General features: G+C 32.1%; 1 protein-coding gene across 1 annotated transcript in view; it reads right to left on the reverse strand.

The window, feature by feature from the left end:
* The window catches only part of CSMD3 (CUB and Sushi multiple domains 3), a 1293678-nt gene that overhangs the window by 632474 nt on the left and 645533 nt on the right, over nucleotides 1–15671 (reverse strand). The window contains exon 13 of the mRNA XM_012443291.2: nucleotides 11491–11603. Coding sequence (XP_012298714.2) covers nucleotides 11491–11603 — 113 coding nt within the window. The remainder of the gene's footprint in view (nucleotides 1–11490; nucleotides 11604–15671) is intronic.

Raw genomic sequence — 15671 nt, forward strand, 5'->3', positions numbered from 1 at the left:
ATTTTTAGTATTCATCACATGTAAAATTATTTTTAAGTATCAGTCTTTGTCCCTCTAAAATGAAAATAATGACTAAGTCTTTTATATTTCACTATGTACCCTATCCCCTTGACAATGCCTGATAGATAGTGGAAACTCCATAAATATTTTTAAATTGACATAACTTTTAATATTCTACTACCACTCAACCCAATTCTTGGCAGGTAGAAACAAAAGGCTTAGTTCTCAGCAAGTTGAGATAAACAAAGTTAAATTGGACATTTTAGAAGCTGTTGTTTTCTGAAAGAACTTGGTGTATTGAATGTAAAATAAAATAAAATAAACCTCTAAGTTAATAAAGAGCAAGAACAAAAAGAATAAACCTTACTCAAATATAAATGTTTTCATGAGTCATGCTTAAAAGCCCTCTTTATTCTGAGAGGCAGGTTGACATGTTATCATAAAATTCATACAAAATATTATACACAAAATGTTATATGTGACTTGGTAATTTTTCTTAGGCAAAAGAAATCACTTCTTATGGACTCAGGATTGTTTTAAAAATAAAAATTATATAAAAAGACATCTCAAAAGATACAAAAATGTGAAAACCCAAAGGTCTTTATTGGTTCAGTGCTAAGAGACCATCATCAGACAATAAGGTATCAAATCTGCAGCAAGTTCTGACAGAAAGATTTTCTCAGAATTCATACAAGGAACATCTGTCCCACTTAAGGTATCTCAGTTTATTATAATGAATCAATATTGAATGTAATATTTTTGGATAGCACAATAGATATATCAACATCAAATTAATAAAAATATGCTAGAACTCAAAGGAATGCAGAGACTACTTAATCTAAGCTTCTTGTTTTAGAGATATGGAAACTGATCTTATAGCAAATCAGCAATGCCTACAGAACACATCAGGGAAAAACAATTATTTAAATAAATGAGTTTGGACTCAAATCTAATTGTGTGAACACTGAAATGTATCTATGTAACATGCTTATATTATGTTCGTGAGTGACAGATAATTTAGTTCCTAAGAAACTAGAAATTTCAGTTTTACTTTTCACTTAATTTTTATTATTGACAGAATGCTCCTTTAAAAAACAACAAATCATCATTTTAGCATGGTTTATTGATGACTTTGATCCCACTAAATTGAATTCACTTTAGCTAAAGGATAGGATATGGGGAAATAGGAAATATTTATAAAATTAAAAAATGATATAACTATGCTGTACATAATTTTATTTTACTAATTTGATTTTGTAGCACTAGAAAACTAAAGAATGCATGTTATTGGGGACCCATAAAACTTCAAACAGTCCTGACAGATCTTTATTATTCATTCATTATTAGTTTTCTGCTTTAATGCATATTTTTAATATTAAAAATTTAAGAACCAACTTTTAATAGTACAGCAATTCTCTAATATTAAAAGCCATTTGGGTTTTACATTAATCTAATTGATTTCTTTTACAGATTACAGATTGATATATTTATTTATTGTGGTAAGTACTGTGGGGTTGCAATAATGTATAGTATAGGATCTCTGTTTATATGTGCTAACTAAAAAGACAAATAAATATACATACAAATGACTGTTGCCAGATACCATCATTTCATTTCTCCATTATACAAAGATATGGTGAAAACTTTTTTTAAACCTGACTCTAATCAGGAATATAGCTAAGGTAAATCTTGGGATTCTACAAATGGTAGGATTTTTTGAGAAATACACAATTAAGTGTTGGAAAATAGCAAACACATGGAGCAAAAGTGAAAAAAAAAGAGTCATATATATTCAGAAAAAGAAAGATGTTTCCAGTGTCAGAAATGATCAGTTCCTCACAAAAGGAGGAATATAAAAAAGTCAGATATTTCTTATTGATGCACCACCAGGATTAAGTGGTTGATTATAATGAATTTTCACTTTGTACAACTTCGCATAAGCCTGAGTGTTTTAATGCAAATGGAAAAATGAATGCAATTTTCAGCCCTTTGTTTGGTGCTTGATATAGATTTCCCCTATCATAATCTCCATTATATCTTTGAAATTCTTGTCTGTAATAGATACAACCTACTGAGAAAATAACAGAACAAATCTTCAACTCTGCAGAGTATAACCACTCAACATTTAAAAAATAAATTCTGAGACTATTTTTTTCTCTTCTCCTTAATCATTTTGAATGAAACATTGCTCTTGCCTTTTTAATTGTTGAAAACATTCTGCTCATAATCTTTTTCTTATTCTCCCAAAATAGCAATACCATTAAAATAATACAGCTTACACTTGCTTTCAGTTTGAAACTATAATTGGTAATATTAACACAAATTTGTTTACAGATTCATTGAGGTATGATTAACAATAAACTACTCATATTTAAAGTATGCAGCTTGATAAATTGGTGAAATCATCATCACAGAAAAGATAATGAACATTTAGGCCAGGCATGATGGCTCACACCTGTAACCTCAGGCCTTTGGGAAGCCAAGGCTGGCAGATCTATTGAGCCCAGGAGTTCAAGACCAGCCTAGGCAATGTGACGAAACTCCATCTCTATAACAAATGCAAAAATTGGCCATGCAGGGTGGCACATGCCTGTAGTCCCAGCTACTCAGGAGGCTGAGGTAGGAGGATCACTTGAGGATCGCTTGAGAGAGTGCAGTGAGCTGAGGTGGGGGGGTGCCACTGCACTCTAACCTGGGTGACAAAGGCATACCCTGTGGTATAAAAAAATAATAATAACAAATGTGCCTATCACCCAGTAAAGGTTTCACCAGCTTGTTGGTAATCTACCCTTCCTTCATCCATGAACCCAGATAACAAATAATCTGCTTTTAGTCACTATAGATTTCATTAGCATTTTCTAGAATTTTAAATAAATAGCATCATTCTCTTTTTCATCTGGCTTATTTTACTCAGCATATTGATTTTGATTTTTATCCATGTTGCATGTGTTAATAGCATTTTCTTTTTTATTGATGAGTAGTATTCTATTGTGTAGACATGCTATTTTTGTTATATACTAACCTATGAATGGATATTTGGATTCAGTTTATGGAAGTTTTAAAAAATCTGCTACGTATATTCTTGTACAAGTTTTATATGGACAATTGATTTTATTTCTCTTGGGAAAATGTCTAAGAGTAAAATGGCTGGGTTGTGAGGTAGACATATGTTTAAGAAACGGCCAAGCTGTTTTCCAAAATGGTTATACCATTTTTATCTTCCTTCTAACAGTGTATAAGAGTTCCAGTTATTCCACTTCCTTGCCAAGCCAACATTTTTTAATCATCACCACTGTAGTGGGTATGTAGTAGTCTCTCTTTGTAGTTGTAATTTACATTGCCTTAATAACAATGATGGTGAACATCTTTTTCATACACTTTTTAGCCATCTGTTTCTCTTCTTTGTGAAGTGTTTCATAACTCTTTTACCCATTTTAAATTGGTTTGTTTGCTTTATTCTGAATACAGGTCCTTTATTACATATGTTTCTGCAAATATTCTTATCCAGTCTGTGATTTGCAATTCATTTTCTTAACAATACCTTTTGAGGATCAAATACTTTTAATTTTGATGAAGTCAAATTTATCAATTTTTTAAATATCTTAGTTTTCTCCTGTACTATTATAAAATTACATAGCCTGAGCAGCTTATGTGACAGAAATTTATTTCTCACAATCTGGTGGCTGCAAATTCCAAGATCAGGATGCCAGAATAGTTGAGTTCTGGTGAGGGCTCTTTTTCTGGCTTGCAGATGGTTCACTTCTAGCTGGATCCACACATGGTGAAGAGAGAGAGAATGGTCCCTGGTTTCTATAAGGGCACTAATCTCATCATGAGGGGCTCATTCTTATGATCTCATCTAAATCTAATTACCTCCCAAAGGCCCCATTTCCAAACACCATCACATACAGTGGTGAGAGGTTCATCATATAAATTTGAGAGAAATATAAATATTCAGCCTGTAACATACAGCATGCTTTTGGTCCCCTATCTAAGATAACTTTTCCTAAACTAAGGTAATTAGGCTTTTCTTCTGTGTTTTATTTCAAAAGTTGTATAGCTTTAGCTCTTAAGTTTAGGTCTATAATATATTGCAAGTTGATTGCTGTAAATTGAATGAGTTAATGGGTAAAAATCTTTTTTTTTTTTTTTTTTTGCATGTGGCTATACAACTGTTTTAGCACCATTTAAAAAAAAATAATACCTTTTCTGATGCAATTCTCTAGCATCTTTGTTGAAAATCAATTGGCCACAATACGTAGGTCTATTTCTGAACTATTCATAACAAAAATCTTTGGGGTAAAAAATTCATTTAAAACATTTACAGAAAGTTTACAGAAAACATTTACTACACAATATGATTTGAATGATGAGAAACAATTGTTTCTTTCTGTCATTATTAATCATGTAAGAACAAAGGAGTTGATGCTACTCCAAAAACACCTCAATTTTTCTCATGATTTGAGAACAAAACTGAATGGGACTATAACTTACTGTGTGTATATAAATGTATAAATATTAATTATATTGCTAATATATTTACTAACATATTATTGTTAATGTATTTATTAATATGTTATATTTATTAATATGTTAATAAATATATTATTTCATATATTGATATATTACATAAATATTATATATTAAATAATATAAAATGGCATTAAGACATAGGTGCTAAGATAAAGCAATTTGCTCATTATGAATATATACTGGTAGCAGAAGGTAATTCTTATACTTTTATGTTTCCTTTCCTGAAAAAAAAGAGCATAGTGAACACTAATTAACTCACATATAACTGTTCCTTCCTGTGGATACACACTTTTCCTTGGGCCCATGTGCAATATATTTCCATGTTAACACATTTTTTAAATAAAGAAAGAAATACATCTGAAAGCACTCAACTATAATATAGACTCTTTCTTCTTACTTTGTTAAAAGAAAAACCTTCAGCAAATTAAAATTAAAAGAGTTTAATTGAACAAAAATGATTCACAATTCAGGAAGCTCTCAAAAGAAACAAACAAACAAAAAGGTCTGCAGAGACTTCAGCACTCCTGCATGGTCAAAGATTTATGGACAGAAAAAAGAGCCTTTGGTTGGCCAAAACTCAGTGATTGGTACAAGAAGAAGTCGCAGCCTGTTTACACATTCAGGTAAGTTATGGTTCACTGTGTATGGAGAAACCTTTAAGTTGAACTTAAAATATGTATAAGGAAGAAGCTATAGACAAAATTTAACACTGTGTTGAAAAAACTAAACAAAGAGATAACAAATGTGTTTATCAGTATTCATTTAGTTGAGAGGCTAATTTAGTGGCAGAAATTGAACTCACTATGTCTTAAGAAAGGAGAAATTTATAGCCTCAAACAATTGAAAGACCAAGGTCTAGTGTTCTTTTCAGGAACTGCTAAATTTAGGAGTTCCAATTATGTCCACAATGCTATGTTTTTCTTTCTAGTAGTTGGTTCTGCCATGACTCTGTCAGCAAGTTATCAACATAAAATAAAAGTTATACCAATATCACCAAGTAAAATCACCATTAGAATTTACCATCTTAGAAAAAATATTTATTTCACCCAGAAACTATATCAGTTGCCCCAGATGCTGGATTCATAACATTTCTTTTTTTTTTTTCCTTTTTTCATTTTTTTTGAGATGGAATCTCACTTTGTCGCCAGGTTAGAGGGCAGCAGCACGGTCTCGGCTCACTGCATCCTCCACCTGCCAGGTACAATCAATTCTCCTGCCTCAATCTCCCAAGTAGTTGGAATTACAGGTGCACACCACCAGGCCCAGTTATTTTTTTGTATATTTAGTAGGGATGGGATTTTACCATGTTGGCAGGGCTAGTCTTGAACTCCTGACCTCAGATGACCCACCCTCTTTGGCCTCCCAAAGTATTAGGATTACAGGTGTGAGCGACTACATCTGGCCTGGACTGATAACCTTTCTAAGGGAATTTTGATTAGTTTGGCCCAAACCTGTAGAGCTGTACAGAATTAAAAGAAATAAGGTTTATCAGAGCCTAGAGTATTTCAGTCACTAGTACAAAAAGAAAGGATTATCAGGCAGGGAAGAAAGCAAATGCAGTCAAAGAGAGAAAGATAAAAATTTGCTGCTTTGAAATTAACATACACATAAATAAAATATCAATATACTATATCTTTGTTTTTTACAAAGAAACTTTTGTTAAAAAGAAAATGTACAGGAAATGTCCATATATTTGAAAATTATTGTATATGACCTGGAAATTTTTCTAACAAAATATAAATGACCAGTATTAATTGAAGAAGAGAGCTGAAGAGATTTATAGCCAAATTAAAATAAATAAATTTGTTAAATATTTATCTCTAAGTAAAAATGCCCAGATAGTTTTATGTCTAGGGTCTTTCTTACCCTAAAACATATGTAACTTTTATGTTATTTATACTATTACAAGGCATTGGCAAATTTCCTCATTCAATCTGTAATACAACCATATTCTAAAACCCAAATTGTATAAAACTACCACAAAAAGAAACTCTAATTCAAATTTACAAATACAATTATTTTAGTCAAACTGTTAGTAAGTTGATCCCAGGGGATACTAAGGGATTGGTCATCATTTTCAAGAAGGTTTTTATCATAAAAATGAAAGTATGTCCTAGTATTGAAAAAAACTATGAATACAGTTAAAGGAGTGACACAATTAAATAAAAGATTGTGTCAATGGATACAGAAAAATGTTCGACTAGAAATTAGATGAAACGTATTTGAACTCCCTACATTTGGTAAAGATTCTTTTCCACATATCCTTGTCAAATATATTAAATGTTCAAATATAAAGTCATTGCCATCGAAAGAAGAGTAAGACAGAAATGCCAGCTCTCATCACAATAATTTAATAGAATTTTAAGGAGATTCCAGTCTCCTCCTACAATAGACCTCTGGCAAAAATTATAACGTTGAAGATGAAGACAAATAGGCTGAGGAAAGTAGAGGGAATTCAAGAATGCACCTGAGTCTCAGATAACAATGACATCAGCATCTACCCTCTGGACATGACATGTGGCAATAGTAAACACATATTTGTTTAAGCCACTATTAGTTGGGTTTTCTGTAATTTTCTAATGCATGTCTTCCTAATTATGTACGATGCCTAATCACGAAATAGTTAACAAAAGCATTAAATACAGTGGCCAAATGCCACACAGATATGCAAAACCCAATAATTTTCTTTATATTAGTAATAATCAGTTAGCATTCATAAATAATCCATGTCTTAAGAAATGCCAAGTAACAATATGAAAATAAAAAATTGCAGGCATCTCCTATGTGAAATCAGGTGTTTTTTGTCTGTGTGTGTGTTAGTGCATGTGCACATGCATGCATATGTTTTATTTTGATGTGTACCTGATGAGCTAAAGGGAGCTCAGTAATTTAACTCAATCTCTTGGTGTCCACCTACTCTTGACACTGATTAGGATTTTCAGCTTTTCTTAAAAACCCCTCAAAATCACTTAGGATACAGTATTGCATAATAGAAAAAAGAACAAAGTAAATAAACTCAGAGTTGAAACTATGTTCTGCAGTAAGTTAATAATTAACCATTCATGTTCATTCATTTATTCAGACATTCCACAAATATTTGTTGTTTGCTTTCTATATATCAGGCATCATGCTACCTTCTGGTTATATAGCAGTGAACAAAACAGACCAAACTGTCTATCCTCATGATGCTTAAATCCTAGTCAGTTTTTTCATCTGTAAAAATGAGTAATAATTCTTACCTCTTACCATTCTAATGAGATTTAATGAGTTAATGTAGGCAAAATAATTGGAATATACCAGGATATTCATAATTGTTAATTACTTTTCTAATGTTCCTTAAGCTAAGACAATTTTGAAAATATATCCAAAAAGTAGCTCAGTGTTAATGGTTGTTAATGTGTCCATTGAAAAGAACTGGCTTTTTTTTTTCTTGAATTCTGATTAATATGCATTTGAAATAACGACAATATAAAAACAAGGGAACAAAACTAATGTTTCTAAGGGAAATGGGGCAACGTGAACAGCTAGGTTATACTTCCTTTTCGGAATGGCATTTAATGTCACATCTTGAATCATAGTTTTGGCAAACAAAAAAAATCTCCTGTGAATCGGAATGGCCACGGCTTTGTTACATTTACATGGTTGTTACTGATTTCTAAAAGTTAGGAATACCATTAACTTTTCAAGAGTCCAGTGGCATTTTACTCATTTATGCTACTGTATACAGTAATCAGTGCACTTCCATGAACAAAAACATGAAATGAATACTAATTGAATAAAAGTTAACTAAATTTAGAATAAAAGACTGTTTTCTTGATTTGCAACATTTGTTGCCTTTTTATATTTTAAGATAGACATTGTCCAAACTCCATAGAAAAAAGCATTCATAGTTCCACAGATTTAAAGCAGCAGTTCTACAATTAATGACTACTTAATTAGGTAACTAAATACCATTTTATATTTATAGATAAAATTTTGTTCCTCCGTCAATAGTACAGTCTTAGAACAGTCATTTTCAAACTATGTTTTTTTGAGTCCAAGGGTTCACCCTACATTGGAGGGAATGAGAGGCAATCAGATCAGTTGAGGGTACCAAGTCTTCTTCCTAGCCTCATTCTATCAGAAAAGCCCAGCTTTTTAATCTTGTTTCTATTTTGAGTTTCTGACAGCAGACATCATTTGAAATCATATTTTCTTTAAAATAAACTTTTAAAAACACTTTCGTAATTAGCAAAACAATTTAAGAATAAAAATAAATCACAAAAAACAAGGACTAAATTATATATTTTAGTCACTATGTTTAAAATGTTAAAAATTGAAGGAAACTACTCAATAAATACATATATTTAATTTAGAGGAGATCTACATTTAATGCTATCTCGTGCAAAATCTACAGATGACAAAAACAGAAGATATCTTTAGATCAATCTGGAAAGTTTTTTAGCAGGTGTTCCATTTAGAACCAACACATTACTCAACAGAGAGCATGGTAATTATGAAAATTATTTTTAGTAGGCGAACTTGCTAAAGCTATGTGCACTTCAAAATTTTTGTAACTTCTCAAAATGAACCCTACTTCAACTTTGAGCACAGGTTTTAAATTGTGGAAAATGCAAAAATATGATTTTCACAGTACAAAAAAACCATGGTAAACTAAACATTTGAGGACATACTTTGCTCAGTATTACCTCATTTATATAGGCCAAATCATTTATTCAGTTTAATTGAACAAATAATTATAAGCTACTTATGATGATGGCAGGGATATTGCTAGCAAAAATACAAAGACAAGTAAGATATATTTTCTATTTAGTTATATAATACATATGAATCACTGTTTATAAAACAGAGGAAGTGGTCTTCCATGATGGTTAGAGTTAACCAAGTGTTCACAGAAGAGTAAATATTTGAACTTGGCCTTGAAGGATGAGTGAGGTGGTTCTAAGTTAAAAGCAGTGATTCAGGTATATTTACTGAATGTCCACAGAAGCAAAGTTGTGAAGCAACTTGCAAGGTTCAGAGAGTGATGGATAATTTTGTAAAATTAGAGTTTATGGAAAAAGAGATGGAGAAAGCTGGAGCAAATGATGTATGAAGATTTTGGACTTTATCTCTAAAGATAAACATAGAGAAACATTTTGAGCATGAGTGTAATATGATCATCATTCTGATGCTGGAAGATTATCATCAGTAATGTGCAGCAGGTTAGACTGCAATAGACACTTCCAGTTAAAGGAGAGAGAAAAGAAAAGAGAGAAAAGGACAGAGAAAATAAGGGCACTATTCATTTAGAATGTCCTGGGTTGGTTTCAAGTGTATCATCTGTGAGTTTTTAAATTATTATTGTTGAAAACTGAGAAAGAGAACAAAATGATGTTTAATTGTATTACTATAAAATGTACTTCCAGCTCTTGAACCATAGAAGAGGGGAGAGCTGTGTAAATATCAACAGAACTCCATGCTTCTTTAACTTGTTCAGGAGTTTTAATAAAGGTTTCTTGTTGGAGCATTATCATTAATGATTAATACAGTTTCTAAAGTTTAAATGACTATAGATTTTCTGACAGGTGACCGTCATAGGATGAAGAAAATAATAGAAGCATGAAGAATATAAGAATGCCAACTTTGCTTAGCCATTTAGAGGGAGAAGGGGAAGAAAGAGGAAAAAATGTATTTCAAGAAATATGACTGGGTGACTGTACCTGTACTCCAAACCTCAACATTATACAATATTTCCGTGTAACAAAGGTGCACATAGAGCCCCTGCATGTAAAATATAAGTTGCCAGAAAAAAAGAGGTAGATAAATACATGTAACTTAAGTCAATTGTTCTTTAAATTTTGTCAGCTTGTTTTATTTACAAGGGATAGAGGTAGATTTTAAATTGATAAGGACTATATTAAGACTATAATCAAGCTTACCTTTTTAATAAACTGGCATTTATATAGATATCTTGAACTATTCAAATTAATATAGTACCAAATTTAGTCACAAGAAAACAAAAACAGAAAGAATGTGTTCTGTCTCTCAGACAACATCATCCATGTGTGTCTGAGAGACAACATTTTCCTGTGTCCAGAAAGAAAAGCATGGTAGTGTTTGTAATAGAAAAATCTGATTAAAAAATTATTATGTAATTAAAAGAATTTTTCACAGTGTTTGATAAGATAGAAAATAATAATTTTACTACAATAGTAATGATAAATTCAAGCAATATAACATTCTGATAATCTCTTGTATATTTTCATTTTTATAACAGATTTTTGAGTTTATTAGTACTTTTTTTACAGTCAGAATTGCAAATTTACATTTCTAATTATGTTCATTGTGTGTATATATTGATTTTAATCAAGGTCTAACATGTGTGGAAGATATATATGACCTCATAATGCCAGCATCTATTCCTGATAAATGTAACTAGAACAAAATTATTTTGTTATACACAAGTAATTAATCATTGATCTGTATCTCTACTGACATTGGGATGGGCAATAGCAATTCCACAAATTTGTGGTCTATGATTTATGTGAATGATAGATTATAAGAAAGATTTGCATCTTGGAATATTTGGGGATTTCAGTCCTTTACTGTTATATTTAAGTATTTAATAATTAATAGAATCGTTCCCAGGAATATTATTTAAAGAATATAAAATTACATGTCTATTATGGAGAAGGCTAGGAGTCTAGAGTGATTGAAACACAATGATAGTATAATAGACTGAGAGAAAGATGAGGTATGCAAAATAGACACATTTTAAAGGAAAAACTAATTTTATTTAACGATAAGTGTAATTAACATTTGTAGTTGAATTAAGGAGGAAATGATTTTTGTTGGAAGTATTCTTGCATGTGTTCTGCAAAACTTTTAATTTTGTAGATGCAATTAAATGTGAACTTAAAAATATTCTCTAGTGGTATTAAGATAACATTTCCTACAATAGCAATTCATCATTACCTTTGTAGTTAACCTTGAAGCCAACAGATCCAACACTTTCGTCTGTTTGAAGGTGCAGCCACATTTGGCTACTCATGCTCACTATCAAGTCTGGTACAAAGCTTCCAGTAAGCCTAAAAAGAGATGAACAAGGAAAGGAAAGATGGGTTATTAAAACATCCTCTGCATATAAATTATAAGACAGATGTGTTTCTCAACACTTTCTTTGCTAGAAAAAAATTCAGATAAATGTACAGGAATAAGTGTGATGTAACAAAAGAGACAAATTACACAATTTAGTGAACAAGGTTATTATAAAAATACTATTCTGTGTTTAGCTAGGATAGATCTTCCATGTTACTGAAGCAAGATCATGAAATTTTGGACTATTAGAGAGTCCTACACAGTACTTCCTTTTGAAGTTAAAAGAAAAAGAGGATCTATACAAATATTCAAGTATTTTTAACATCACAAATACATCTTAACACTCCCAGTTTCATAGAACTTTGTTCTAGAGAAATACAGTTAAAATATTTCTGTACAAAACAATAAAGTAGCCAAGAGTATAATATAACCCTTTGCAATACTAATGTTGAGTACACAAGCCTTAAAATATAGTACGTACATTATAGGCTGCCCACATCACATATGTTTTTCTGTAAATAGTTTTATTTAAAGAAATATGCTGCTAATCTGATTCAGCATAACTGTATCCATTCAATACTAATCTCTCATTCAGTAATGCAATTTTGTAACCATAAGAAGAGAAATTACTTCATGTTTTGTCTGTCATCAATGATGCTGTAGTTGCATATTTGAACTGAAGTCAAAGGTCATAAAAAGGATGAAAGCAAATGAGTTACTAAGACCTTGGGTTGGGGAGAAGTCTGTCAAGAATAGGAAAGAGGAAAAAATGGATTAACTGCAGAGTAAACGTCCACATTGATAAGGGATTCTAAACTACATACAAAAAAGACAGGTTTCCAAAGGAAGAAATCAGTAAATGTTTGCCTACTTTATCATAAGTATTGCTGGAAAATTACATCAGGAAAATGTAAAGTTTCCTTTCATTGTAAAAACGTGAGAGTATTCAGTGTCTTGGGTAGTGGCTCTACTATGAATAGACCAGCAGATGGCAGTGTGGTTGACCATGTCCTGGAAGTGACTACAGCTGCAAAAGGTCCTGTGTGTAGTCAACTATTAAAATGGTAAAAATGACCTCAGAAAATTCCATTTGCAGTACATATATGTAACCAGTGGTCAGTGTTACAGAATTTATGGGAATTTATCACAAAAAAACTTGGTAAACTACTATTATTTAATTATGGGATTATACATGATATCGAGGAACACTGTAAGATATCAAGATACCGTAATGTATTATGGAAATGTAGATTATCTTCATTTCTTTCTTTCTGTGAGAAAATATTTTAAATTGCCATAACATAAAAACACATTCATATAGACAATACACAATCATTTTAAACGTCTTTTAATTAAACTTTAGGGCATGTGAACTTTCAAATTGGTGATTCTTAGTTGCTAGTTTTTTTTTTTTTTTAGCTACAGTAGAGAGGAAGATGCAGGTTTATGGGCAAGGGTAAAGACTCCAGCTTGAAGGTAGAAGAGAAAGTAAAGTAAACCCATTATGAAATGGGATTGAGAGCTTATATCTGTCTAGCATGTGCATCAGTTATACCATATCAAATATGCCAGCAAACTACCTCGAAGTATTTTTCTGGGAAAATCGAATTATTGCTCTTTGTTATATCCTCCTGTAACATTTACAATCCTGAACTGCTCCATTAGCCTGAAACTTCTAAAACGGTATTTTGTCAGTTCATAAAGAACAGCTAAATTGTTCCTTTGCTAATTTGTTATCCTATTGCCCTGATTTCACCTAGTTCCCAACTTATTGCTGGTGTAAGAGTATATGTAATCTAACAACAATAAAAAAAATATTTTTTAAATTTTCTGATGTCAAAAAAATAAAACTCCCCCCTCACATTCTCTTTAGCATTTCTTTTAGAAAACTTGAAATTATAATTTTTGTTCATTTTAGATGTATCTAAATATTTTAAGAGTTAAATGAGACTCTTGCCAGTTTTGCATTCCAGGAATTTCTCTCTTGGTGGCCTTGGAGCCACCTCTTTAAACTGGAACATAGAAAAGGATAATGTCTTGTCTTTGTATTTCTAGGAGTTAAAGCCGGGTACTTAGCTCTGTGATTTAATTTCCTGCTTGTCATAATGACAGGAAATGTTTTATTATTGTTTTGATAAGAGCAATTAACATATATACAATGAATTGTATCTTCCTAGCTATATACTATTTCTCTTTTTGGTAATTTCCTTAGCAGATTTCGCATGATGCACATCACAGTCTGGTTTAATCCTATTCAACAGAATAACTATTGCATTTTTCCCTTTATTTTTTGGAGAGCTTTTACTGGGCTGGCAAAAGATTTTACTTTTAACCACATTTCTCCAACTACCTGGTAAAGAGGATTCGGATATGAATGGTAGTTTTTGAATTGAGTGGACCAGGTCAAGGTCCATTGCCCCCACAGAAGTCATAGAAGAGCCCCTGAATTATAAGTTCTCCCTTTCTGATCTCTGCTTTTTTGAAATAGTATCTGGATAGACTACTCTCTCCAAACTCAAATTTTATTAATGAGTATTCATGGATAATTGGGACACAAATCCCATCAGGATTATAATTAACTTTGATGGTGGAAAAGTAGGGGAAGCCAAGGATATTGCCCACAGTTCTTTCTCCTAAACAGCTAATATCTCTGTCATATTTGGAATACATAGAAGTGCCAAACCTTTTAGAATTTGTTATGATTCTTAGACCTCATCCCAAGCAAATGATTTGCTGGTATTTACTGGATAGGTATTATTCTTAGAGGTAAGTTAAAAAGATCTGCATAACCAGAAGGAAGGATTGAGAAGAATGGAAGAGGAAATGGAAAAATTAAAGGCACTTGCACTGAATCTTCTTCCTTTTTCCACTGTCTCTGCTCTTTCTGAATCCCTTGTGTCTCTTTATCCTTCTCTGCTTTAACAGACTTCTGGGAAGATGAAAGCAATGATGTTTTAGGCCTCTGGTTCTCCTAGTTAGTATATTTCCCTCCAACGAAGGACAATACCACAACTTATTTAGCTGGTAATGAATTATCTGCCTTGTTTGAGGACACAGATTTGTGTACTTCATGCCCTAACCCTGAGCCCAGTCAATGTTTTAGCACATATTATGCCCCCAAAAGTCCCTTATCGTCTATATTTGATGTATTTAGGAAATCAGAAGTTATGAAGGAACATGATTAGGGAATAATTGAGAACTTGTATAAAAGACTGTCCCCACATGAAGACAAAAAGATGTAGAGTAGTTTCACTAGCTGGTTGGAAAAAGATTAAAAAAAATAGTGTTAGGCTAATACACAGTAACATGGAAAATATGCCAAAAACGTCATATAATTCTACATTTATTTTGTCACAATGTGAGAAAGACCAGCTCTTCCTATTTGATCACCAGTGAATCTGATGCCATTGAGAGGTTATACAGGCCTCCTTGCCAGCTGATATATCTCAAATAAAAGCTTCTTTCCCCTGCTTCTCAGAAGCTTGCAGGCATCATCTGCAGCATGTTTTCAGTTTACAGTTCCAGGGCTGGAGATGTGCAGAGGAACCTGTGTGGAGTCCATAATCAGCAGACTCCACTCATTTGATGAAACAAGCACATTGGGGACCAGAAGATGACCCATTGCACCAAAGGGCAGATAACTGTTCATCACCCTCCACAAACAAGGGATAACTAAGGGATCTGGAGACTTACTGAAAGTAACTGCGTACAGCTATTTTTGAAATCTTTCCTCTAAAATTCGGCTGGATGAAACCAATGGTGTATCCAAAAGACATGAGAGTCTACCACTGATTTCCATTAGCAGTTTGTTGAAGCTTTCTCAAAATCTACTGGCATGAATCCAAGGGTAGTTCAAATTTTCATCTCAGGTCCCATAATGACTCTCCAAATTCAAATTAGACAAAGGGTATTAGGATGGCAAGGACAGACTTAAATCTTAGCAGAAGTTGCTTAGTTTTGGGACAGTCTAAAGAAATGTGAAGAAGAAAAGAAATTACAAAAAAACCTGATATGTTAATTGTTCAGTAAGAATTATTTAGTAAAAGGAATACTCCCTA

Source organism: Aotus nancymaae, unplaced genomic scaffold, assembly GCF_030222135.1.
Source record: "Aotus nancymaae isolate 86718 unplaced genomic scaffold, 86718_ANA_hifiasm-v0.15.2.pri h1tg000036l, whole genome shotgun sequence".
In the NCBI taxonomy this organism is placed as follows: domain Eukaryota; kingdom Metazoa; phylum Chordata; class Mammalia; order Primates; family Aotidae; genus Aotus; species Aotus nancymaae.